The sequence below is a fragment of the Schistocerca nitens genome, chromosome 5, assembly GCF_023898315.1.
Source record: "Schistocerca nitens isolate TAMUIC-IGC-003100 chromosome 5, iqSchNite1.1, whole genome shotgun sequence".
Classification (NCBI taxonomy): Eukaryota; Metazoa; Arthropoda; class Insecta; order Orthoptera; family Acrididae; genus Schistocerca; species Schistocerca nitens.
This window is the reverse complement of record NC_064618.1, coordinates 571,580,007-571,606,358: the sequence shown is the minus strand read 5'-3', so window position 1 is coordinate 571,606,358 and position 26,352 is coordinate 571,580,007. Positions and strand designations below refer to the sequence as shown.

Below are 26,352 nucleotides of genomic sequence, written 5' to 3'. Positions count from 1 at the left end.
GGAGAAGAAGGCAAGGAGAAGAAGGCAAGGAGAAGAAGGCAAGGAGAAGAAGGCAAGGAGAAGAAGGCAAGGAGAAGAAGGCAAGGAGAAGAAGGCAAGGAGAAGAAGGCAAGGAGAAGAAGGCAAGGAGAAGAAGGCAAGGAGAAGAAGGCAAGGAGAAGAAGGCAAGGAGAAGAAGGCAAGGAGAAGAAGGCAAGGAGAAGAAGGCAAGGAGAAGAAGGCAAGGAGAAGAAGGCAAGGAGAAGAAGGCAACGAGAAGAAGGCAACGAGAAGAAGGCAACGAGAAGAAGGCAACGAGAAGAAGGCAACGAGAAGAAGGCAACGAGAAGAAGGCAACGAGAAGAAGGCAACGAGAAGAAGGCAACGAGAAGAAGGCAAGGAGAAGAAGGCAAGGAGAAGAAGGCAAGGAGAAGAAGGCAAGGAGAAGAAGGCAAGGAGAAGAAGGCAAGGAGAAGAAGGCAAGGAGAAGAAGGCAAGGAGAAGAAGGCAAGGAGAAGAAGGCAAGGAGAAGAAGGCAAGGAGAAGAAGGCAAGGAGAAGAAGGCAAGGAGAAGAAGGCAAGGAGAAGAAGGCAAGGAGAAGAAGGCAAGGAGAAGAAGGCAAGGAGAAGAAGGCAAGGAGAAGAAGGCAAGGAGAAGAAGGCAAGGAGAAGAAGGCAAGGAGAAGAAGGCAAGGAGAAGAAGGCAAGGAGAAGAAGGCAAGGAGAAGAAGGCAAGGAGAAGAAGGCAAGGAGAAGAAGGCAAGGAGAAGAAGGCAAGGAGAAGAAGGCAAGGAGAAGAAGGCAAGGAGAAGAAGGCAAGGAGAAGAAGGCAAGGAGAAGAAGGCAAGGAGAAGAAGGCAAGGAGAAGAAGGCAAGGAGAAGAAGGCAAGGAGAAGAAGGCAAGGAGAAGAAGGCAAGGAGAAGAAGGCAAGGAGAAGAAGGCAAGGAGAAGAAGGCAAGGAGAAGAAGGCAAGGAGAAGAAGGCAAGGAGAAGAAGGCAAGGAGAAGAAGGCAAGGAGAAGAAGGCAAGGAGAAGAAGGCAAGGAGAAGAAGGCAAGGAGAAGAAGGCAAGGAGAAGAAGGCAAGGAGAAGAAGGCAAGGAGAAGAAGGCAAGGAGAAGAAGGCAAGGAGAAGAAGGCAAGGAGAAGAAGGCAAGGAGAAGAAGGCAAGGAGAAGAAGGCAAGGGAAAGAGTAAGGAAGACAGTGAGATGGAGAAGAACAAAGAAAGGAACCAACCAAAGGAAGGAAGAAACGAGAAGTGAAAAAGCAAAATGACCGCAAATAGAGGTCGTGGAACCGTCCGTCTCCGGACGCAGGCGCTAACTACCCCCTTGAGGGGGAAGGACTCCTTTTAGTCGCCTCTTACGACAGGCAGGAAGACCTCAGGCCTATTCTAACCCCCGGACCCGCAGGGGGAGTCCTTTTGCTGTAAAGATGTGGAACTCACTTGGTCAGTATGGATCTTACGGACAGGGTCATTAGAAAATATGCCACGAGAGGTAGAACGAAGAATAGGACAGTAATGGTACTGCACCATTTCTTTGGTTTTGCTATTGCTGTATCAATGAATACAAGAATGCTGCACTTTAAGAGAAGTTTCTCCTCCAAGATGTATATTCAGCACCGCCGGAAGAAACAAAAACAACCTAGGTAGATATGAAAATGAAGATGATTAAGAGGAAAGTGAAGAAAGAGAGGACAATTTAAAGAGAAGAATAGTTCAGCCAGTATCACCAATGGCCAAAAGATACAAATGTGCTTTGCAGATGCGAAAAATGGGCACCGAAGAAGAAAACGCAGATGAACAGATTGTTCAAAGCTAACGAAAGTGAGATGTTTTGAATGTACGGCGTTTTTGTGCTTTACTTCAGAAAGAAACTGTTTCAGAAAGTTTCATGCTTAATAAAAACATCGTGCAACATTTTTAAAAAATTGTAAAAATGTTTTTGTAATTTTTATTTATTCTGTTTTTAACTATTTATATTCCAACAAGTTATTATACAATTTTAACAATTGTAAATTTTATAGCATGAGGAGGAATGTATGTCACGCAAATAAGCAAAAATTAAGTAACATTTATTTCTACACTGTCTGGCAGATTGTCGCCTTGTTAGCAACATGATGCTGCTCATCTAGACCATTCCTGACAAGCCTCAAACTTCAGCGTACTCTTTATCTGGCCCTTACGAAAGCACTGTTCGGTTTTGCATTGTCAGATTTATTGGATGTCCTGAAGGATGTTGTGCCAGATTCCGATTAATTAGCGCGTTATATCGTCAAAATCGCGAGCTGGTTTGGAGGTCTTTCTCATAATGTTGCATACTTTCTTAATTGGGGGCCAATCCGGCGACCTTGCTGGCCATGGTAGGGTTCGACAAGCTCGAAGACCAGCAGTAGAAGTCTCGCCATGTGCAGGGGGCATTATGTTGCTGAAATGCAAGCCCAGGATGGCTTGCCTTTGAGGACAACAAAAGAGGTCGAGAAAGTCTTCGATGTACTGCTGTCCTTTAATAGTGTCGAGTTTGACAAAGAGGTCCTACTACAAAAAACAGAAATGGCACGCCAAACCATCACCCCTGGCGATGGAAAGGTTGGCGGATGACATGTTAGTATCTCACTGCTGTCCAGTGTCTCCAGAGACGTCTTCGGCCAGGAACCTCAGTGACTGGTGTTTAAGTATCTTCGCTGACAAGTCCCGCTTCCAACTGAGCCCCAATGACCAGCAAAGGCGTGTTTTTTTGTTATGGTTTTAGGGCGCAAAACTGCTACGGTCATTACCGCCCGGTCTGTGACTTAGGAAAACGTAAAAAAACTAATCTGGAAACCAGCAGCAATGGGAACAAAAATAAAAAAATTCTATAAACTAAAAAAAGGAAAGCTTAAAAAACCACTATAGAAGGGGGTTGGTTGTCCCCAAAAAGAGCTTCAAATGACTGACGTCATCTCACTGGCACTAATAAACTGCGTAACGCGATCGGCTGAGCGCGTGTCATCTGCTAAAATGGAAGATATATCAGGCGACAGCTGTAAACGGGCGCGTAACGGAGTAAAATAGGGGCACTCAATTAAAAGGTGTCTTACCGTCGACAGCTGAGAGCAATGGGGACAGAGTGGGGGAGGATCGCCGCTTAAAAGATGACGATGGATAAAAAGACAGTGCCCTATCCGGAGTCTAGTTAAAATTACCTCCTCCCGACGACGCGTTCGGGAGGAAGAGGTCCAACCACAAGGAAGAGCTTTCACGTCCCGCAATTTATTATGGGGAAGCGACGACAAATGTGCGTGCCATAAAAAAGCAACATGACATAAAACACTCCGTAGATCGGCGAAGGGAATCATGCGAATAGCTGGGCGAAGAAGAGAGACTGCAGCCTTGGCCGCTATATCGGCCGCCTCATTTCCGCAGATACCAACGTGTCCTGTGATCCAGAGGAACGCCACAGAGACGACCCCCAAGTGGAGCAAGTAGAGGCTGTCCTGAATCCGGTGGACCAGATGGTGAACAGGGTAGAGAGCTTGGAGACTGAGGAAAGAGCTGAGGGAATCTGAACGGATAACACTGTATCCGCTGATGGCGACGGAGGTATTGGACAGCCTGGAGAACAGCATAAAGCTCCGCAGTATAAACCGAACACTGGTCGGGAAGCCGAAATCGATATGGGGTGTCGCCAACAATATAGGCACTCCCTACACCAAACGATGTTTATGAGCCATCAGTGTTAATAAACGTGGCTTCCTTCATTTATGGACAGAGCAGCAAATGCCCGACGATAAACAAGTGATGGGGTACCATCCTTGGGAACCTGACAAAGGTCACGGAGCAGGCAGGTCCGGGGACGAGCCAAGGCGGTGCTGTACCCCAAGTTGTCAAGAAAGTTTTAGGAAAGCGGAAGGAAAGAGAATGGAGCAGTTGACGGAAGCGGACTCCCGGTGGTAGTAGGGAGGAAGGGTGGCCTGCATACCCTAAATCCAACGAGGCGTCGAAAAAAATGTCATGGGCCGGATTAGCAGGCATGGAAGACAGATGGCTAGCATAACGACTCAAGGACAGCTCGCCGATTGGACAGCGGAGGTTCAGCAGTCTCAACATAAAGGCTTTCCACAGGGGTGGTGTAAAAAGCTATAGACACTAAACGTAATCCACGGTGGTGATTAGAGTCGAGACGCCGAAGAATAGACGGCCGAGCAGAGGAGTAAACTATGTTTCCGCAGTCCAACTTCGAGCGCACTAAGGCGCGATAGAGGCGGAGAAGGACCACTCGGTCCGCTCCCCAGGAGGTACCATTCAGGACATGGAGGGTGTTGAGGGATCGCAGACAGCGAGCCGAAAGATAGGAAACGTGGGAGGACCAGCACAGTTTTCTGTCAAAGACCCAAGAATTTAGCGACGTCCGAAAACGGAAGGTTGACAGGTCCTAGATGTAAGGAGGGTGGAAGAAACTGCTTACGACGCCAAAAATTAACACAAACGGTCTTACTGGGAGAAAAACGGAAGCCGGTTTCGATGCTCCAAGAGTAGAGGCGATCGAGACATCCTTGAAGACGTCGTTCAAGAAGGCTGGTCCGTTGAGAGCTGTAGTAGATCGCAAAATCGTCCACAAAGAGGGAGCCCGAGACATCAGGAAGGAGACAATCCATAATTGGATTTATGGCAATGGCAAACAGTACAACACTTAGCACGGAGCCCTGGGGTACGCCGTTTTCTTGGGAGAAAGTACGGGAGAGAGTATTGTTCACCTGCACTCTAAATGGGCGCTCTGCCATAAATTCGCGAAGAAAAAGGGGTAGCCGACCTCGAAAGCCCCAAGAGAATAGTGTGCGGAGGATGCCTGTCCTCCAACAGGTATCGTACGCTCTCTCCAGATCAAAAAATATTGCTACTGTTTGGCGTTTCCGGAGAATTTTTTTTTTTTGGTGGGGTTTAAGGGCGCTCAACTACTGAGGTCATTAGCGCCCAGTTACAGTTGTTAGAGCACATGGAATCTAGTAAAACTCAAGGGGAGGGGGGGGGGACACCAGAAAGTCCTGACAAAGATGCAGATAAAAGACGTAAAAAAGTTAGATGTCTTTGGACAAGCCAGTCAAAGTTATAAAACGCAGAACACGAGCAGCTGCTCGAGCGTCATCAGCTAAAATATCCGGTAAAGTAGATGGCAGGGACAGGACAACACGAGATTGACTAAAGCGGGGACACGACAATAAAACATGGCGCACTGTTAATGCTTGACCACAAGGGCACTGCGGGGCTGGGTCACCGGAGAGCAGGTAGCGGTGGCTAAACCGACAATGCCCAATCCGCAACCTCGTCAGAAGGACCTCTTCTCGCCGAGATGGTCGGGAGGAGGATGTCCAAGCAGTTGGGAGCGGTTTTACTGCCCGGAGCTTGTTTCCTTGGAGGATGACGAAGCATCCCACCACAACGACACAAGCCTCTTACAAACAACCCCACGAACGTCAGAAGACGGGACACAATGGGAGGCTGGCCGAGGCAGGAAGACTGCAGCCTTGGCTGCAGCATCCGCAGCCTCATTCCCAGGCACTCCTACATGTCCGGGAACCCACAGAAAGCTGACAGAAGAACCATTATCAGCGAAAAAATGGAGGGACTGCTGTATCCGTTGCACCAAGGGATGGACCGGATAGGGAGCTCCAAGGCTCTGAAGAGCACTGAGTGAATCAGAGCAGAGTACATACGATGAATGGCGGTGGCGGCGGGCATACTGAACGGCCTGATGTAGAGCAAAAAGCTCGGCCGTAAAGCTGGAACACTGGTCGAGGAGCCGGTATTTAAAGGCGACGGCCCCGACGACAAAGGTACAGCCGACACCATCGTCAGTTTTGGAGCCATCAGTGTAAATAAAGGTGTGACTGGCAAGTCGCACACGAAGTTCGACAAACCGTGAGCAATACACAGCAGCCGGAGTACCCTCCTTCGGGAGCGAGCTGAGGTCGAGATAAATATGAATCGGAACCTGGAGCCAAGGTGGTGTCGGGCTCTCACCCTCTCTGAAGGTGGTAGGGAGGACAAAATCCAATTGTCGAAGCAGGCGACGGAAGGGGACTCCAGGGGGCAGCAGGGCAGACACATACAACCCGTACTGACAGTCGAGAGAATCGGCGAAGAATGACTGATAAGAGGGGTGGTCGGGCATTGACAACAGCCGGCAGGCATACCGACAAAGCAGTACGTCGCTCCGGTAGGTCAATGGTAATTCGGCAGCTGCAGCATAAAGACTCTCGACGGGACTAGTGTAGAATGCTCCGGTCGCAAGTCTTAACCCCCTATGGTGGATGGAGTTGAGACGGCGTAAGAGGGATGGCCGAGCAGACGAATAGACGAGGCTCCCATAATCCAGCTTTGATCGGACTATGGACCGATACAAGCGAAGCAGGACAGTACGATTCGCTCCCCAAGATGAACCACTAAGAACTCGGAGGACATCAAGGGAACGTGTACAACGGGCCACCAAATAAGAGACATGCGGAAACCAACACAGTTTCCTGTCCAGTGAGAGCCCTAGAAACTTAGTTGTTTCCATGAAGAGGAGAACAACGGGACCGAGATGTAAGGATGGCGGAAGGAACGCTTTATATCGCCAAAAGTTGATGCAAACCGTCTTCCCTTCAGAGAACCGGAAGCCATTTGCCACACTCCATGAGTATAGGCTGTCTACAAAACGCTGAAGGCAGCGCTCCAGGAGGGATGTTCGCTGGGCACTGCAGTAGATCGAAGTCATCGACAAAAAGAGAGCCTGAGACATTAGGTGGAATGCAATCCATAATTGGATTGATCGCTATGGCAAAAAGGGCTACGCTCAAGACGGAGCTCTGAGGCACTCCGTTCTCCCGGAGGAAGAAGTCGGACAATACGGAACCCATACGGACCCTAAACTGTCGATCTGTTAAAAAGAAATCAATAAAAAAGGGCAGGCGACCGCGTAGACCCCACCTGTGCATAGTGCGGAAGATACCTCCTCTCCAACAGGTATCATAAGCCTTCTCCAAATCGAAGAACACGGCTACCGTTTGGCGATTTCGCAAAAAGTTGTTCATGATGAATGTCGACAAGGTCACAAGGTGGTCAACAGCGGAGCGGCGGAGACGAAAGCCGCATTGAACATTGGTAAGTAGCCGTCGAGACTCCAGAATCCAAACTAACCGAGCGTTAACCATGCGCTCCATCACTTTACAGAGACAGCTTGTAAGAGAAATGGGGCGGTAACTAGAAGGAAGGTGTCTATCCTTCCCAGGTTTGGGTATAGTAACAACGACGGCGTCACGCCAACGCATGGGGACTTGACCTTCGGTCCAGACGCGAATGTAGGTACGAAGAAGGAAGCTTTTTGCCTGCCGGAGAAAGGTGTGCCAGCATCTGAACGTGAATGGCATCTGGCCCCGGAGCAGAGGACTGGGACAGTGCAAGTGCACGTTCGAGTTCCCGCATAGTAAGAGGGGCATTATAATTTTCCAGAATCAGCGAGTGGAAGGAAGGTCGCCGGCGCAGGCCACCCCAGACGACAGAAGAGGGAGTAAAACTGTTAAAGGAGCTGGTGAAAGAGGCCCAACAAGCTTTTTTGCTGTCTTTGATGACTCTACGGCATTGCGCTCGGAGTCGTTTGTATCCAATACAATTCGCCAACGTAGGATGGCGGCGAAAGGTGCGTAAAGCACGTCGTCGAGCACGGATAGCGTCTCTACAAGCCTCATTCCACCAGGGGACGGAAACGCGACGTGAAGAAGAGGTAGTACGAGGAATGGAACGTTCGGCAGTATTGATGATAACAGCCGTGAGGTATTCGACCTGTCTGTCACAACTGAGAAAATCGTGGTCTCCGGAAAGGTCGCCAGGGAGGAGTAAAGTCGCCACTCAGCTTTCGGTATGTTCCAGCTCGAAGGACGTGGGGATGGGGTGTGGTGCAGGAGACGAACGACACAGGGGAAGTGGTCGCTCGAATATGTGTCCGAAAGGACATACCACTCGAACCGACGGACAAGAGTGGTAGAACAGATCAAGAGGTCCAAGTGGGATTAGGTATGTGTAGAGTCCGAGAGGAAAGTCGGGGCGCCAGTATTGAGGCAGGCAAGATTGGGATGGTTGAAGACATCCGCCAAGAGGGAGCCTCTCTGACAGGATGCAGGAGAGCCCCAAAGGAGATGATGGGCATTGAAGTCGCCAAACAATAAAAGCGGCGGAGGAAGCTGAACAATCAGGTGCATCATGTCAGCCCGACTAACTGCGGATGACGATGGAGTGTAGATGGTACAAACAGAAAAAGTAAAGGCAGAAAGAGTAATATGGACAGCTAGTGCTTGGAGTGGGGTGGTCAATGGGATGGGATGTTAACAGACATCGTCCCGAACGAGCAACATGACCCCACCATGAGCTGGAATACCATCCGCAGGGGTGAGGTCAGACCGCTCCGAGGTATAGTGGGTAAAAGCAATACTTTCAGTTGGGCGCAACTTGGTTTCCTGGAGACCAAGGACGGGCGGACAGTGCAGGCGGAGGAGCAGTTGTAATTCCTCCCCATTAGATCGAATACCTCTTATGTTCCAATGTAACAAAGCCATCGCTAGTCAGAAAAAAAAAGGGGGAACGAAACGGGTGAAGAGCGGGTCACCTCGACAGCCGCGGAGGGCCAGGTTTCGAGGGAACAACGCTACAACTGGCGGGAGGCGGATCCTGTTCCATCGAGTCATCGCCAGCTGCGGCCACTTTCCCGGGTTGCGGAGGAGGGGCAGCATCATTCGCCGATGAGAGGCCAGCTGAGCGCCTGCCAGCAGAGCGTCCCGGCGAAACTGAGGACGGCCGGGAGCATCGACTCGCGGATGGAGCATCAGACGAAACGCGCCGGGGTGGAGAGGGGAATAAAGACTTCTTGTTGGAGGCCTTTTTGGAAGTCTGATGAGGCACGGAGATGGTGGTCAGGACCCGAAGAAGGTCCTCACGCGCAGGGTCCGTTTTGGAACGCCGGACCTCGGAAGCCGGGGTCCAGATCGTTTCCCCGATGGACGCCTGAGAAGAGGATCGCTTCTCAGGCGGCGGAGGGGGAGGAGGAGGAAGGGTGGCCCCTGGGGAGAGGGGGCAGGAGCCGCGAGGGAGGAGGATTTGGAAGGGAGGGATTTGGGAGGCAGAGGCATAGACCTCGGTTGGGGTGAGGAGGTGGAGGAGGGACAGGATAGGGGTGAGGATACTGTGGAAGGAGTGGACACGACTGGGGCAAACAAAGTTGTCAACGTCACGAGATGGAGGCGGTCATGTATCTTCCAGGCCTCAGAATAAGAGGGACGATCCAAAGTTTTTAATTCTTGAATCTTCTTCTCCATCTGATACGCGGGGCAGTCCAAAGATCTAGGCGAGTGGTTGCCAGGACAATTGACGCACCGAGGTGGTGGGGTGCATGTATGTTCCTCACGAAGAGGACGTCCACAATCGCCACAAAGGGGCTCAGCCTCACACCGTGACGACATGTGCCCAAAGCGCAAACACCGAAAGCAGCGCATAGGAGGCGGGACGTAAGGTCGCACGTCGCACCGGTAGCATATCACCTTTACCTTCTCCAGGAGAACGTCCCCCTCGAAGGCGAGGATAAAGGCCCCGGTGTCGACGCGACGGTCTTTGGGGCCGCGCTGGACTCGCCGGACGAAATGCACGCCTCGGCGCTCCAGGTTGGCCCTGAGCTCCTCATCAGATTGCAGCAGGAGGTCCCGATGAAAAATAACCCCCTGCGTCCTATTCAGTGCCAGATGCGGGACAATGGACACTGGGATGTCCCCTAGTCGGTCGCACGCCTGGAGCGCCGCCGACTGTGTGGCGGAGGTGGTCTTTATAAGAACGGACCCCGAACGCATCTTACTGAGAGCCTCGATTTACCCGAAGATGTCCTCAATGTGTTGGACAAAGAACATGGGCTTGGAGGTGGCGAACGTCCCCCCCATCGGACCGAGAACAGACTAAATAGCGGGGGAAGCACTTCGCCCCAAGCCGGCTGGCCTGTCCTTCCTCCCAGGGAGTGGCCAAGGGGGAAAGAGCAGGAGTACCAGAGACAGTACCTTTCTTTTTAAAAGACTCGACTGCAGAGCGGCCTGATACATGTTGACGTTTCATCTGCGAAACGTCCGCCCCGATACCACCCACACCGACCAGGGGCTCTCCCTACGGGCGCTACCCAGCCTCAGCAAGGGCCACCTGGCAGGATGACCATTGCCGGGAGTCCTGATGCCCCAAGGAGACTGGCATCTACTCCTTGGCCGACGTGGGGAGGGTACAGCTCAGGTATCGGCAGTACGATCCCTGTGTTGTCAGGGGGCTACAACCTAGACTAGAGGGTACATGATGACCCCACCAGAAAGGGCTGGCTACCGTGCTGGATTTTGGGTGCCATGGGAAGTCCATGATCGTAGGTGCAGATGGGGACGCACTACGGGCGTAACTTGTGCAACCCATCATGCGTTTAGGCCTAATTTGAGGAATAGTGGGTGTGGTTACAACGCCGTTACAATGCTGAGTGCCAAGGTCTTAGTGCACTGAGGACCAGTGATACACCACGTAAGGCGTCCTTCCCCAGAAGGCTCGTACTTCTGTAGAATTTTGAAAAATGGAGGTCAAACCCCAAGGGGGACCATCACATGGAAGGCGGAAACGGTTGAAACTCCTTTTAGTCGCCTCTTACGACAAGCAGGAATACCTCGGGCCTGTTCTTACCCCGGACCCGCAGGGGGACAAGGAACTGTGGCAACGATGGAAGGACTGTCTGTGGCTGAGACTCATTGAACTTACGCTTGTGAGCACACATAGTAGAAGAAGAGGAAACCATTGCCAAAGTATCCCCCATGATTACCGGCGTCTCCGATGGCGCGCTCCTTCCTTGTGGGGGGCCTCTCTGAGGGCACTCCTGCCTTAGGTGATTGTTCACACCTAAGGTCACACCTCCCGAGAAACGGACAGAGGGACCAATCGGCACTTTTGGAAGGTATCAGCTCGGGTAATCACCCCTCCCTGGGCCTGGCCGTTACCAGGGGTACGTACGTGTCGTACCTGTCTACCCGGGGCGGGGAATTACGCGTTACGCCGTCACCGGCTATGCATGGAAACGCGTGGGTCGGCCTTCAGACACGCACAGGGAGGAAAAAAGAGAAAGGGGGGAAAAAACAAAGGGAAAGGAAGGAGAAGTCTCAAACGCCGCAGCGGAGAAAAGGGCAAAGAGAAGAGGTAAGGGAAAGAGTAGGATAAAGGAAGGACGAAGGAAGGACGAAGACTTGCAAGTGGAGAAAGCAAAGAATTTGTTACAGTTTCGAGCGTCCGTCTCCAGATGTAGGCACAAAACGTACTCCCAGAGGGGGAGAAAGGGAAGGAAAGAGGCGGAGGTGGGGGGGGCGAAGATGGGGGATGGGGAAGGATGCGGAAAGGGAAGGTATGCAGTCCGTTAAGGAAGGAAGGCCACATTAGCTCTGGGTCCCTTGTTCACTACGCATACATCCACAAAAGAGTTGTGGACCCCCTGGGGGGGGGGGTAGTGGTGGTGTGGGTGCCACCACAGTGCCTTGGTTCTTGGGGGTCTTTATTTTTAGGTTTGTGACGCTGCTCTGTATGTTTACCTGACTGGGAGGGTTTCACTGATTTAGTCTCACAGACCAAGGAAGGTCTTTAAGCCATATAACCAGCTACCTCTGGTTGCTTCAGCCACTGACATTGTCAGCTTGGCCACTGGTAGGAACCTGGGATGAAAGTGTCTGAAGAGATCCCTTCCTGGAGAGAGAAGCCGAAGAAGATGCTATTCCAGCTGAGAACTGGGAACTGACGTCCACGATGGTTGGGGTAGGGGTGTTACTCCTTGAGTAGGTTGTGCAGGATCAACAGGGAGGAAAGTGCCCCCACCATAAAGTGGGCATGTGGAGTCTGACAGCCTGGACCGTACTGTACACAGTGGAACAGAAGATTGTAGAACCATTGTCTTAGTGGCAGCATAGATTGACATATGCACAGGATGCAGCCTCTCATTTTCTCTTAGCCTCAGTGTAGGTGAGTCAGTCCAGGGCCTTTTATTCCATTATTTTCCTTTCTTTCTGGAGACTCCTGCAGTCTGGCGAGCAAGGCGAATGGTGCTCTCTGTAGTTGACACAGATGGGAGGCAGGGCACAGGGAGTATTGGGATATGAAGGACATCCCATCAGGTGACGCTGGAAGTACAGCAGGAAGACATGGCCAAACTTCCAGCACTTAGATCACTGCATCAGGGGGGGAAGACAATCACCTTGACCTTCTTGAGTAATGTGTCACACTCTAAGGCGAAGATGAGGGCCAAAGTGGCAACCTGATTATCCATCGAATCCCAGTGTGCATGCTGGACGAAATGGACACCTCGCCCCTCTAAAGTGGTGCGCAGCTCATCGCAGACTGAATAAGAAGGTCCCTACAAAATTTGATATCCTGGACCATGTGGGGAGTTAACGGCCAGGCATCAGCAGAGCGATTCCTGTGTGTTCAGGGGGGCTAAAACCAACAGGATACATGGAGACCCCACCACTACAGACTGGCTACCGAACTGGATATCAGGCGCAAACAAGCTAAGAAATCCATTATCGTCGTCAGCGCAGAAAGCGATATGGCACTGAGGATGGAGGAAAATGCACCCAGGAGGGTGACCTCTCCCAACAGCTGGAGAATGAAGGATGCGAGAGGTCTCAGCGTAGGATGGACACTGTGCCACAGAGGCGCCCTTCCCCAATTGGCTCGTTCTTCAGGGAAAGTTCTAAGAATTGAGGTCAAACCCTACAGGGGACCATCACATAAAGGCCGAAACGTGAGAGACTCCTTTAAGTCGCCTCTTACGACAGGCAGGAATACCTCAGTCCTATTCTAATCCCTGGATCCACAGGGGGTACACCCGGGATAGGTGCACTGCTGTCATCAACTGATCAGAGCTTTCTGAGCAGGATTTTTTCATTTTCTTTTTATATTAGGGTTTAACTTACTACGACGTGAATATAGTAAACTGAATCACTTACCTTTGGTAGTTCCTGCGCATGTTTGATGTGTATACCGCCGACCTCCACAACAGCTGGAACAATTGGTCGCGGAGGATTCAAAGATGGGTGTGAATTGACGAAAAGCATACTAGTACTTTTTGCTATTTCTTGTAAAGGAGGGAGGCTGTCGCCAAAGTACTTCCTGACTATCTTATTTGCAGGTTTGTCCATGTACTCGTAAAAAAATAACTTGCTATACGTCACATACCATGCGTTTCTCAGACGCTCAAAGAAGCTCATGTGGTCACTGAGCAGTAGAAACATGTGTGGCAAATACGACGGATTTTCAGGTAAACCAAAACGATCCGGATTCCACGGCATAAAGACAGAAGAAATTAGTCCAATGTTGGGTGTCTGAAATTTGTAGACGAAGGGCAGCATACAGTCAGTCGTGAATGGCTCAGTGAAGATTAAATCGTATTTTTCATTTGACTTCATTAGCTGTTGCATTGGGGGGAACTGCAGCAGCGTATCACACGCATGCACTGTGAGGCTTGCGAGTAGTTTCAATGTTACCAAAGGATCATCTCTACCAAACGTATCGTCCATGGGAATTCCATTCACGACGGAAGGCAGAGAACCGACCAGGCTTATGTCAGTGTAGTTTGGTACAGGCTTAGCTTGAGGGAAGTGGCTGTAGACAAACACCTCGTGGCCTTTGGCAGCGAGCGCCTTCATCACCTCCTCGAACATTATAAAGTGGCTCTTTCCTGGATAATTGAACAGACCCAGAATGCGGGCAGCATTCGATTCTCCATGTAGCACTGCCACTATAATCACCAGGAAAATGTACTGCATCTGCAAAAAAAATATGGATGGCTATAGTAGGAATTCATGTTCAGCTAAAATATCGTCAGTAAAAAGTAAGTCATGTCAAAAGATATCCCTAAATTTTAATTCTTTGCTCAACATACTTTTAGCTTAAGTCACTAACCCCTATCGTGATGGTTTGTGGGGCACACAACTGCGCAGTCATCAGCGCCCATATAAAGTCCTAATCTTTAAACAGTCCAATTTTAGTCACTTTGACGGATGACGACGATTACGGTGATGAACTGGTGAGGGCAACACGAACACCCAGTCCTCGGGCAGAGAGAATCCCCAACCCAGACTAACCCCTGTCTTTGCAATATTTTGCAGGAAGGCGTTGGGTCATGTACCTCACGAAATGGTAATCGATAACGTCGTCTGAGGATAGTCTTCACCTGAAGCGAATTGTTATCTACTCGTTTCTTGGTTGCAGGAAACGAGCGCTAGGTCAGGAAGATGGTGTGACTGTGTTAGTGATTACCCGTTCTGTAAGCAGGAAGGTTTCATTCACTTGTTGTGAATGCTATGTATATATTTTAACCACTTAATTATTAATTATTACTGTCAGCCTTGCTTGTTTGCGACGTGTGTCTAACCACTTCTACTGTTACAGTTATCAGGGCATGCAGCGATCAGTTAATATTGCTTTCGTCACCGAGATCATTAACTAGTTTCTAGCAGTTTTGCTTGGCTGCCAGGGTTTTTACGATGTCCGTATCTTGGGTCTCCCAACACAGAAATGGAAAATATACCCTGGTGTGCAAAACATACCGTCGTAAGAAACTTTCGTATGATTTGTCCCTGCCAGATGACATAGGTAGCTCCACGATACTTGGACCGTACATGGAAAGTGCTGCAGTATAGTACAGAAGGTAACAAAGAAATACGGAATGAACCGTGCGGAAATGACACTTTCATTCAAAGGCAGAAATTACTCTGAAGTCACCGCAATTCACGATGGTGCTATAGACACCACAGAAGACGGGACATAGTTGTTAGGTATATGATCACTGACGGCAGTGCATGCTCGCCAACACGCTCCCATGCTGCCCACAAGTTTGTTATGGAAATCTTGTGGTAGGGCGTTCCATTCCTCCATCAGCGCTGTTGACAACTGCTGGATCATCGTTGGTGCATGAGGACGTTCTGCAACGCATCCCACACGTGATCGATGGCGTTTGAGGAAGGGGCAGGCCAGTTTATTTGCCGAATATCCTCTCGTTCCAAGAGCCTCTACTCATATGCTGTTCTATGTGCCCGAACATTGCCATCCATAGAAATGAACTCAGGACCGAATGGACATCCCCCGGAAGACACACACTTGGTATAGGAGTACAGAGTCACAATGACTATGAATGGTGAGTGTTCAGTTATTAAGGTCAGTACGTCCATGCAACATTATGTCTCGCCACACAGTAGCACTTTGGCCACTAAAACGATCACGTTCGACAATGCTGGACGTATCCTGATATGGTTAGAGATGGGGGCAAGTAATTCACACGGGAACATTGTCGAACATTATCGTTTTGGTGGTCCAAGTGTTTACTGTCACGCGACGCATAATGTTGCATGGATGTACTAACCTCCAGATCTTTAAACATGGTACACAAACCGGTCAACGTTATTTTGGCACGTACTCCTTCCCCACGTCCGTATTTTCATCGGTGCTTCCGGTCCTGTTTGCATTGTTATGGTTCCGCGGCTCAGTTGGCAAAAACGGAGCCCCTCCGATCGCTCTGTTGTCCGTCTGTCGATCCGAGTTTTGAAATCCCCTTTTCTCAGAAACGGTAGAAGTATTAAGTTGAAATTAATGTCACGTACTAAGGTCTTCGGTCCCTTGACGGCCTAATAAACGTTAGCTTGTACGTCAATGCAATCACAAACTATGGCCACCTATTTCACATGTCTTGATGCAATCACACTCAGAAAAACCTTTATGTTACTTCCTATTAATTTAGAATGATGAAATTTGGCAGTAAGTGAGGTTTCACAGTACAAGGTAAGGAAAAAATCGGAAAATTGTTAATTTGTAACTAACATCACACGAAAAGTTTTGTCGTTTGTTATTCGACGGCAGACCTGAAATTAAAACAATCAGCAGTTCTTCGTTCAGTCTTACTGGGTCGCAATGGTGAAAGACGTCAGGCAAGGAATGACTTCAATATTCGTATGACGCGATTCCGAATTTTATCCATCATATATCCAAAGAGCGATTACTGCACGTAAATATGGCGTTTCAAGTTTTATATGGAACACATTAGCAGACTAGTCTGCGAATGCTTGTTTCACATACAACTTTAAAGGCCGTTTCCACGGTCAGTAGACTGGTTAGATCTATTTTGCATGTATGTCCGACAGAACAGTGCATCGTTCTTCTCAATAACAAAAACACTGCAATATCTTATTTATTCGCTGCTATGAGGCAGCATTCCCTGAAAGGGGCTTAGAGAATGTATTTACCAGTACAGACTGTGATGAAGGAACGACGATGTATAGAAGTTTTTGTCTGGTCGCGAATCTTACACTGATAGCCACAGGTGTTACGGCGATCGCTCGAGTAAAGCGGGAAATCTGGATGCTGGTCCCGGTCTGTCATCAATTTTCCATGTCGTCATCCCCTTTTGTAGCTGATAGTTGTTCGTATTCGTAACTGCGAACATATTTCACGGCTGCAGTCGCCGCAGTGCCTCCTCCTTGGGATATGGATTCATGTCCGAAAGAGCATTACGCGTTTCTTCTGAACACACGCACTGCAATATCTTATTTGCAAATGCCTTACCAAGGGCAAAAGGAACCTCTACTGATGTATGAAGAAGAGCGGGAAAGGGAGAGGGGGGGCGCAAAATAATATGGCACTTGTGTAGAAAAAAGTTCTCTAACCAGCTATAGCGTCCCCAGTGAAATACGAAAAAACTTAAAAGCAGTATTTATAAAGAAGCGACATTTAAAAATTGAATATATATTTTATCACGTACCCGTAAAATAATAATTTCTCTGTGTAAGTTTCGAGAGCAAAGAAATATAACAATGATCTAAAGAGACAAGATACGCTCTTTTGTTAATTTTTTAGTCGTCTTCACTTCTCTTGTCTTTGTTGCGTGTAGACTGATATCTTGCGAGTGCTGGCAAATGTAAGCATATTTGTAGTAATTAAGCAGCTAATATATTGATTTAATATCATTGTTCACTTTTGATTTGTAAGAGGTGAACCCGATTTCATCTCCGCCTTCCTTTGAATTAACCTGCATTCAAGTAATTTACAGTTCAACAATCGCAGCGGCCGATGCAGCCAACGACGCCATTACGTGGCGATATTAACTTAAATTTAGCGGTAGCGAAAACCTCGCCCGCTATTAACATAATATACATTTTTCTCCACAGCCGCCCGACGTTGCAGAAAATACGTAGCTTTAAGATTCTTATTTTCAATACAACCAATTCAATGGTTAACGGAGGTAAGAAAAAATACTCTCGCGCGTGTGTGGCCCGCAATTGTAATTAATAACTAAAGATTTTTGCTTTAAAGTGAACTGACTAGCCGAGGAAATTAATATGAAAAGTTTATTCCATTGTTCAACTTATATGCTCATGTTTTAAGATTCAGCGAGTCTAACATTCATTAACGTAACAAATAATTTAAGATTAATATTGTTAAAAAGGAGAACTTCACGAAAGCATTTAATTGTAAATGAAAATAAAATGAAATATTTTGATTAAGGCCCACCACGTAAGTCGGCAACAATCAAAATAATAATATATTAAATTACGACGGCCGACGGACGCGAGACAGCCCTAGTCTCTGAATAGAAGTGTCATTTCTGTTCGTCTCATTGCGTATTTCTTTCAATTACCTTCGGTAGTACAGTAGGATTTATTTCTACAAATGGTCCAAGTTCCGTCGATCTACGTCTCTTGGCAGTGACACCTCATGCCAGAGTTACTTTCGTCCTTTAGTTTTGCAAACTAGTGTATATGGTATATTTCTTGCCAAAAAGTCATTCTGATATGTAAATGTTTTGGCGACATTATGCAAACTGCTCACAGCTTATTGGTCCACTGTCTGATGCGGTTGTCTAGCGCCTGTCACTTCTAGTACTTTTCTGCACTTTAATCGTCACGCCTCATGTTATACGTTCTTTAGCAGCGTAAAAACTGAGCTGCCGCACGTGCTAGTTCTCACAGTCCGTAGCAGACTAAGTTTGCTACAGATGATCAAACAATCATTCGTTTTAGTTGGCTACACTGTGTGCGGCGTGTTTATTTTAAGCAACGATGTCCTAAATTAATTACGGATAAAAGTGATGAAGGTAGTACCACACAGCTAAGGGAACTCAATACTGCATGTCTGAATGTATCCAGGCGGAAATGCACACCTGTCGCTGCTGCAGCCATATCTACATCTACATTTATACTCCGCAAGCCACCCAACGGTGTGTGGCGGAGGGCACTTTACGTGCCACTGTACCTCCCTTTCCGTTTCCAGTCGCGTATGGTTCGCGGGAAGAACTGCCGGAAAGCCTCCGTGCGCGCTCGAATCTCTCTAATTTTACATTCGTGATCTCCTCGGGAGGTATAAGTAGGGGGAAGCAATATATTAGATACCTCATCCAGAAACGCACCCTCTCGAAACCTGGCGAGCAAGCTACACCGCGATGCAGAGCGCCTGTCTTGCAGAGTCTGCCACTTGAGTTTGCTAAACATCTCCGTAACGCTATCACGGTTACCAAATAACCCTGTGACGAAACGCACCGCTCTTCTTTGGATCTTCTCTATCTCTTCCGTCAACCCGATCTGGTACGGATCCTACACTGATGAGCAATACTCAAGTATAGGTCGAACGAGTGTTTTGTAAGCCACCTCCTGTTTTGATGGACTACATTTTTTAAGGACTCTGGGCAGAGACGAACGTGATCTTACAACATGGCCCCATAGGGCCGTGGATGCGAAACAGGGGAACAGAGCCAATGTGCACTCCGTGTGCATACCTGGTGGAGTCACTCCAGATGTGGAACGAATCCTTCTGAATGCCATGAAGGGCACAGGGTGCAGCCAACTGATGGGGTACCAATGACGTGTGCCGCTTCGGATCAGAAGAGATTCTCTGATTTCGAGCGGCTAACAGAAGTGGCAAAGGCTGCCAGCCTTGCTTGCTAGATGAAAGTAGAGCTCACCATTTGCGCGAAATCAAGAGGACCGATTGCGGACCTCTGGTACAGGGCCGAGTAGAGGGTCTGTATCAGCGGCTCAGACGGTTCTGCGACCGTGTAGGCTGTAGATTCCTCGACTTGCGCCGTAGGGTGGTGAGGTTTCTAATTCCGCTGAGGTGGCTATACAGATGGCAGGGCTTGTGTGGCGTGGACTATGCTTTCTTTTAGGTTAGAGGGTTCCGGAGAAACAAAAAGGCCTTCAGTCTGTAAGAGTGCAGGTCGAAAAAAAAAGTTCAAATGGCTCTGAGCACTATGGGACTTAACGTCTGAGATCATCAGTGCCCTAGAACTTAGAACTACTTGAACCTAACTAACCTAACGACATCACACACACCCATGCCCGAGGCATGATTCGAACCTGCGACCGTAGCGGTCGCGCGGTTCCAGACTGTAGCGCCTAGAATCGCTCGGCCACTCCGGCCGGCGCAGGTCGAACACAGGAAGACCGTATGTTTAGTAACAATCGGTATAGAAGTTGTAAATTGTCGTAACTTTGTTGGAAAAGCATCGGATCTCTAAGCGCTGGTAGAAAGCGCTTATGATCAAATCGTTATAGGCACCGAAAGCTGGCTACAGCCGGAGAGAAGTTCAGCCGAAATTTTTGCGAAGGACATAATGGCGTTCAGAAAGGATAGATTACATATAGTTGACGGCGGCGTATTTGTTTCTGTTAGAAATACCTTGTCTTTTAGCGAAATTGAAGTAGATAGTACCAGTGAGTGTGCGGCGGTAGAGGTCATTCTTGGCACCCGGAACAGAATAATAATTGGATCCTTTCACCAACCTCCCGATTCAGATATAATTGCTGTAAGGTCCGAAGAAAACGTGGGTTTCATTTAAAACACACACCAGACTCACAATATTATAGTTGGTGGTGACTTACATTCATCCTCATATGTTGGCGAAAATACATATTTAAATAGGGAAGTAGGCACAAAACATCAGAATTGTTATGAAAACATTGTCTGAAAATTATTTTGAGCGATTAGTTCATGAGCCCAATGTAATACTAAACTGTTGTGATACACTTTACCTCTTAGCTATAAATCCTCCTGAGCTAATAACGAGCATCACACGGATGCAAGTATTAGTGAACATAGGGCAGCCATAGCAAGACTGCATACCGTAACTCCCAAATCGTCCAAAAAGAAACTTTAAATATCATATTCAGTAATATAAAAAATTCGCTTGACTCCTTCCAAATACATAATCTAAGTGTAGACCAGACGTGGCTTGAATTCAGAGATAGTATCTACAGCAATTGAGAGATTTTTACCTGGTAAATTAACAAACGACGTATCTGATCCCCTTGGTGCACAAAACAGGTCAGAACACTGTTGCAGAAAAAAGGAAAAAAACATACCAAATTTAAAGTAACGTAAAATCTAGAGATTAGTGACCTTTTACACAAGCTCTAAACGTATAGGACGTAAATGAGAGATGCTTATAATAGTTTGCACAACGAAACGAAACCTGCCACGAAACCCAAAGAGATTCTGGTCGTATGTAAAGTATGTTAGCGACAAGACATAACGCTGCGCGATAGTAACGCATATAGTATCGGCATCAGTGCCACTAACCCAGAGTTACAAAACGCACCCTTCCGAAAATCCTTTACTAAAGAAGAAGCAGCAGCATTAGAATGAAGAACTGCCATCATGAGTGAGTTAGAAGTAGGTAGCCTCGGAGTAGCGAAGCAACTTAAATCACTTAATGATAGACAGTCTTCTGGTCCAGACTGTATCTAAGGTTCCTTTCAGAGTATGCAGATGCAATAGCTCCATACTCTTCTTTCCTGGCAGACAGCAGAAAATAACGTCGACATAAATCAAGTTTCTAATTTCATTGAGAGACTAACTAATACGACAAATATGCTCCCCTAAAAACAGTAAGAGTAAGGGGAAAATCTGCGCCATGGCTCACAGATCACCTCAAACATTTCATGAATGTCAGAGACGCAGCACACAGGAAATACAAGCGTCACGCGTCAATGACCACACCACATACAAGCAGCTACGCAACCACGTAGGTCAATCCGCCAGGAATGCAAAACTCAGGTATACCCACTAGCTGAGTACTTTCACAGATCTGCCGTACTGTGCAGTATCTATGAGGCCTAGGAATAGGTAAAGTTAAATCTTCTGCTGAATCTGCTTCCTACTGACGGCCTAAGTGAGTATTTCGCAACACCGACATCTATACTTGACAAACACACAAGGGCACAAACTATCCACTCCCTTAACGCATCAGTGGCTGGTGGCTACGAGAAATTGCGCGAATTCTTTCTGCAGCTGCAGAACACGATATTATAGTGCAAATGGTTAATTTTCTAGTCGATCCATGCTGCCCATAGTAACGGACATTTTAACAATTCTTTAACCTGTTGCACCTGTCAGACTGGAAGCAGAGTCACAAAACCATTACCAAAGAAGGAAACTGCCAAAAAATACTCCGAATACAGATGAATTTGCGTTCTACCAGCACCATTCAAGGCTTTAGAATATGTAGTTGATGGAAGCTCACTAATTATTTATCATGAAACCTTTTAGATGAATACTAGTCTGGTTTCCAGCAAAATCTCAGCACACCGACTGCCCTTATAGAAGGGCCTGACGATTTAGAACATTCCGTGAACGAACAGCAGGAGACTTACGTGCTTCTTAGATTTCAGCAAAGCATTCGACACTGTGGACTTTGACATTTTACTTGCTAAATTCTAAAGCCTTAACTTTTCTTAAAGTGCTGTAGAACGGTCCCAATCGTACCTTACATCTCGCCAGCAATGTGTAATGAGTAACAAAGGTCACAATGGAGGAATTTAGTGTCAGGGGTCCCTCAAGGGTCAGTATTGGGACCACTACTATTCTCTTATTTCAATGACGTCTTAACTGTTCTTTCCCACAGTAAATATCACTTTTACACTGACGATCTCAAACTATATCTAAGTGCAGACCCAACAAACTCGTTCACAGCCATCCAGCACGTAAATTCTGATTTACTTGCTTTTAACACTGGGCACATAAATTAGATTTGAAACTCAACATAGGCAATCAGTCGCTCATAAAAAGACTCATTACCCCTCGATACAGAGGGTCTCTTCCACCATTAATTCTAAATGGCACAGAAATAACCGTTTCTTTTTCTGCAAAGAACTTGGGAATAATTCTGAACCATCACCTAGACTGGACTGAAAACTCAATTGAAATCTTGAAGACAGTGTCAGCGTTACTTCACTTATTACAGAAATATAAATAAGTATTTCCTTTAGTGTTTAAAAAGAAGCTTGTAGAGTCACTCTTACTCCATATACTCGCCTATGGTGGTGCTATTCTTCAAGGACTTTCATACGAAAGCTCACAGGTTGGAACAGGCGATGAATGCATGTGCACAATACATTTGTGACATTCGATTTTTCAACCATATCACTCCTGCCTACAAACAATCATCACAGCAACGGTGCAATAAGCGTAGATACTATCACACCCTATGCTTGCTCCATCGTCTTCTCAATCACTGTGCTCCATCTTACTTATCTCCAACTTTTACACTACTGTCTGAAGTGCATAGCAGAAACACCCGCTCTCAATACAGTAACATCCTCTCTGTACCAGCACATAACACTGCCATACTCTCTAAATCTTTCTCCGTATCAGGAACCCGACTAACAATTTTCACGAAGTATCAGACAAACCAAATTACTTCAAAGTTTCAAAAGACAGCTAATGGCCCACCTTTCACAATGGCCATCTCTCATTCTCAGATTCGAAGCTTAGTCTCGCAAATTCCCTCTACCCCTCAAATCGCCACCCTACCCTCTTCCCCCCTCTTGTCTCTGCTTGTATTTAAGTGTTTCGTATCTTCTACTGTCATCCATTTCAATCTTGTTCATCTATAACCTTTTCATTCCTGGCAACTCTAATCATAGACTCTAATGTACTCAATTTATGTAATTCCTTATGCCCACTTCCCCTTCACCTTCCTCATCCATTACTATTATTTTTATCATTCTTAATATTATAATGACATTACTGTGAACCACTTTGTCGGATGTAAGAGGGCCTTAAGGCCCTAATTTGGATATGCTAAAAGTAAATAAGTAAATAAATAACTACAACTGCTCGCTCAACGAAAGAGCGGTACCCAAAGACTGGCAAGTCGCACAGGTCACACCAATATTCAAGAAAGGCAACAGTAATAAGCCACTAAATTACAGACCCATATCACCACCGTCGGTACGCAGCAGGATTTTTGCATGTATATTGTGTTCGAACATTATGAATTACCTCGAAGAGAACGGTCTATTGACACACAGACCACATTGATTTAGAAAACATTCTTGTTAAACACAATAGCTTCTTGCTCACTGGAAGTGTTGAGTGCTACTGACGAGGAATTTCAAATAGATTCCGTATTTCTAAATTTCCTGAAGGCTTTTGAAACTGTACCTCACAAGCGGCTTGTAATCAAAACCGTGTGCTATGGAATATCGTCTCTGTTATGCGAATGGATTCGTTGTCTGCTATCAGATGTCACAGTTCGTAGTAAATGATGGAAAGTCATCGAGTAAAACAGAAGTGACTTCTGGCGTTCCCCATTGTGATGTTGGAGCGCCTATATTGATCCTGATTTGTATAAACTATTTAGAAAAATCTCAGCAGCCGTCTTAGGTTGTTTGCAGATGACGCTGCCGTTTATCGACTAGTAAAGTCATCAGAAGATCAAAAATTACAGAAAAATTTAGGAAAGATATCTGTATGGTGCGAAGATTGACAACTGACCCTAAATAATTGAAATTGTGAGGTCATCCACATGAGCGCTAAAATGAATCAAACTTCGATTACACGATAAATAGGTGAATATAAAGGCCGTAAATTCAACTAAATACCAAGTAGTTATAATTACGGAAAACAAATTAGAACGCATAGAAAATGTTGCAGGGAAGCCGAACGAAAGACTGCTTTTAATTTACAGAACATTTACAAAATGCAACAGATCTACTGAAGTGACTGCCTACACTACGCTTGTCCTCCCCCTTTTTGGAGTACTGCTGCGTGGTGTGGGATACTTACCAGATAGTAGCACTAACAGAGTACATCGAGAAAGTTCAAAGAAGGGCCGGAAGTTTCGTGTTATTGAGTAATAGGAGAGAGTGTCGTGGACATACACGATTTCCGGTGGACATCATTAAAACAAAGGTGTTTCTCATTGTGGCGGGATCTTTTCACAAAATTTCAATCACCAACTTTGTCTACAGATGTAAAAATATTTTGTAGACGCCGACCTTCATAAGGTGAACTATCATCGTAATAAAATAAGGGAAATCAGAGCTCGAACGGAAAGACACGTGTTCGTTTTTTCGACAGTGGAATAATAGAGAATTATTGTGAAGGTGCTTCGATGAACCCTCTGCCAGGCATTTAAGTGTGATTTTCAGAGTATCCATGTAGGTTTAGACGCACCACTGTTCAGGTCGATGCTCCAATATAAACGCTGTGGCAATTGCGCTCTAACTTCTCGCTGCTACCCTATTATCATCCCTCTGTTTATCGCAGCTCCAAAAAACTTGCAATAAAATGGCCTCGTAATGGCATAGATGTCCCACTGGAGGATAATTATGAAGCAACCCTCCACAAGATTATCTTTAAAACTGCAACGTTCACCAGAACAACGATGCAACTTACAAAATGCGTATTTTACAGAGCAAAAACTTAATGCTTATATATGTAAGCTTCATTGATGCGGACAGTATAAATGATGTAAAACGCCGTTCTGCATATTATGTAACTGTTACTACCCAACTGACTATCTGTTTAAAAGTAGCTTTAATTTTCGTGGGCGAACAACTTAACTCCGCTGTTACAACGTACTGTTGAAATACCTGCGTTTCTCCGCTTATTGCTGATACCAGAAAAGGCAAAACATGTTTACCCTGATATGTTTATCGCAAGCAACCAGGGAAGGTTAAGCACATCCGGCAGTACTGCCCTTCTATGTGCCCAGAACTCTATTGTGGGAGGCGGCCGCGAAGAAAGTGAATAGCAAGGCAACCAAGCCACCAGCACTTATTACATGAGAAAATGGTTTTTGAAAGCATTGCAAAGAAGCTAAGAAACAAAAGGGAAAGTAGGACTGTCACCATTAACATTTTTTTTCCTGTATTGTATTATACTTTTGTCGATGAAAAGCGCCATGAAGGCGTACGTCTATGTCTACATGACTACTCTGCAAGCCACACGTAAGTGCCCGGCAGGGGTTTCTTTGCACTCTAGAACAGCACGCGGAAGAAACGAACACTAAGTCATTACGTGCGAGCTCTGATTTCTCTTCTTTCATTACAGCAACCATTTCTCCCTATGCAGATGGGTGTCAATATCTTCGCAATCGGAAGAGAACGTTAGTGATTGAAATTTTGTGAAAGATCTTGCAGCAAGAAGAAAGCTTTTGTTTTAGAGACTTACATCCCCCTCATGCTTATCATATTCATGACACTCTTCCCCCGATTTCACGATAATACAGAACTAGCTGCCCTTTTCTGAAGTTCTTCGATGTCCTCCGTCAATCCTGTCTGTAATGATCCCATATCGTACATCAATTATCTAGCAGGAAGGACAAGCGTAGTGAAGGTGGTCTTTAGTGGATTTGTTTCATCTTCTAAGTGTTCGCCTTCTCTACAACATTGTCTAAGTCATCGTTGCAGTTTACGTTATTCGTAATTGTTATCTCTAGGTAATTAGTTGAATGCATATACTTTATATTTGTGTGGTTTATCGAGAAACCGAAGTTCAGCGATTCCTCTTAGTACTCACGTGGATGACAGCACTTTCCATTATTTCGGCCACTTCCCACACCTTACAGATATTTTGTCTGAATCATTATGTAGTTGCCTTTGGTATTTTATGGCTTTACGAGACGGTAAATGACAGCATCACCTGCAAAACAGTCTAACATGGCTGCTAATATTGGTTGGTTGGTTGGTTGTTTGAGGTTTAAGGGACCAAACAGAAAGGTCATCAGTCCCTAGTTTCAAATGTGGTCCATTCCGCTAATGTGACATCTCATCTCAGGAACGTCAGAACAATAAAAGGGAAAAAGCTAAAAACGTAAAAGGGCAGTCATGTTGTCAATGGTAAAAACAAAATGAGGGAAGTCAGCAAGAGAACGAACCCAACGCTATGCTGAAGCAGCATAGGCAAGACCACCTGTGACTTAAAAGGTGCAACCGCTAGAATGTAGAAGTACGTATGGGAAATGGAGACTAACTAATCCTTAAAAAAGGGGTAAAAACAGAGTAAAAGGGGAAAAGAGGATCGCGGTCAGGGAGGTGAGT

The 26,352-nt window shown here is 46.7% G+C and overlaps 1 protein-coding gene across 1 annotated transcript in view; it reads right to left on the bottom strand.

Annotated features, from left to right (window-relative positions):
* Positions 1–26,352, bottom strand: part of LOC126259754 (UDP-glycosyltransferase UGT5-like) — a 116,807-nt gene that overhangs the window by 40,759 nt on the left and 49,696 nt on the right. Inside the window, exon 2 of the mRNA XM_049956745.1 lies at positions 12,988–13,806. Within this exon, the coding sequence (XP_049812702.1) occupies positions 12,988–13,806 (819 nt within the window). The remainder of the gene's footprint in view (positions 1–12,987; positions 13,807–26,352) is intronic.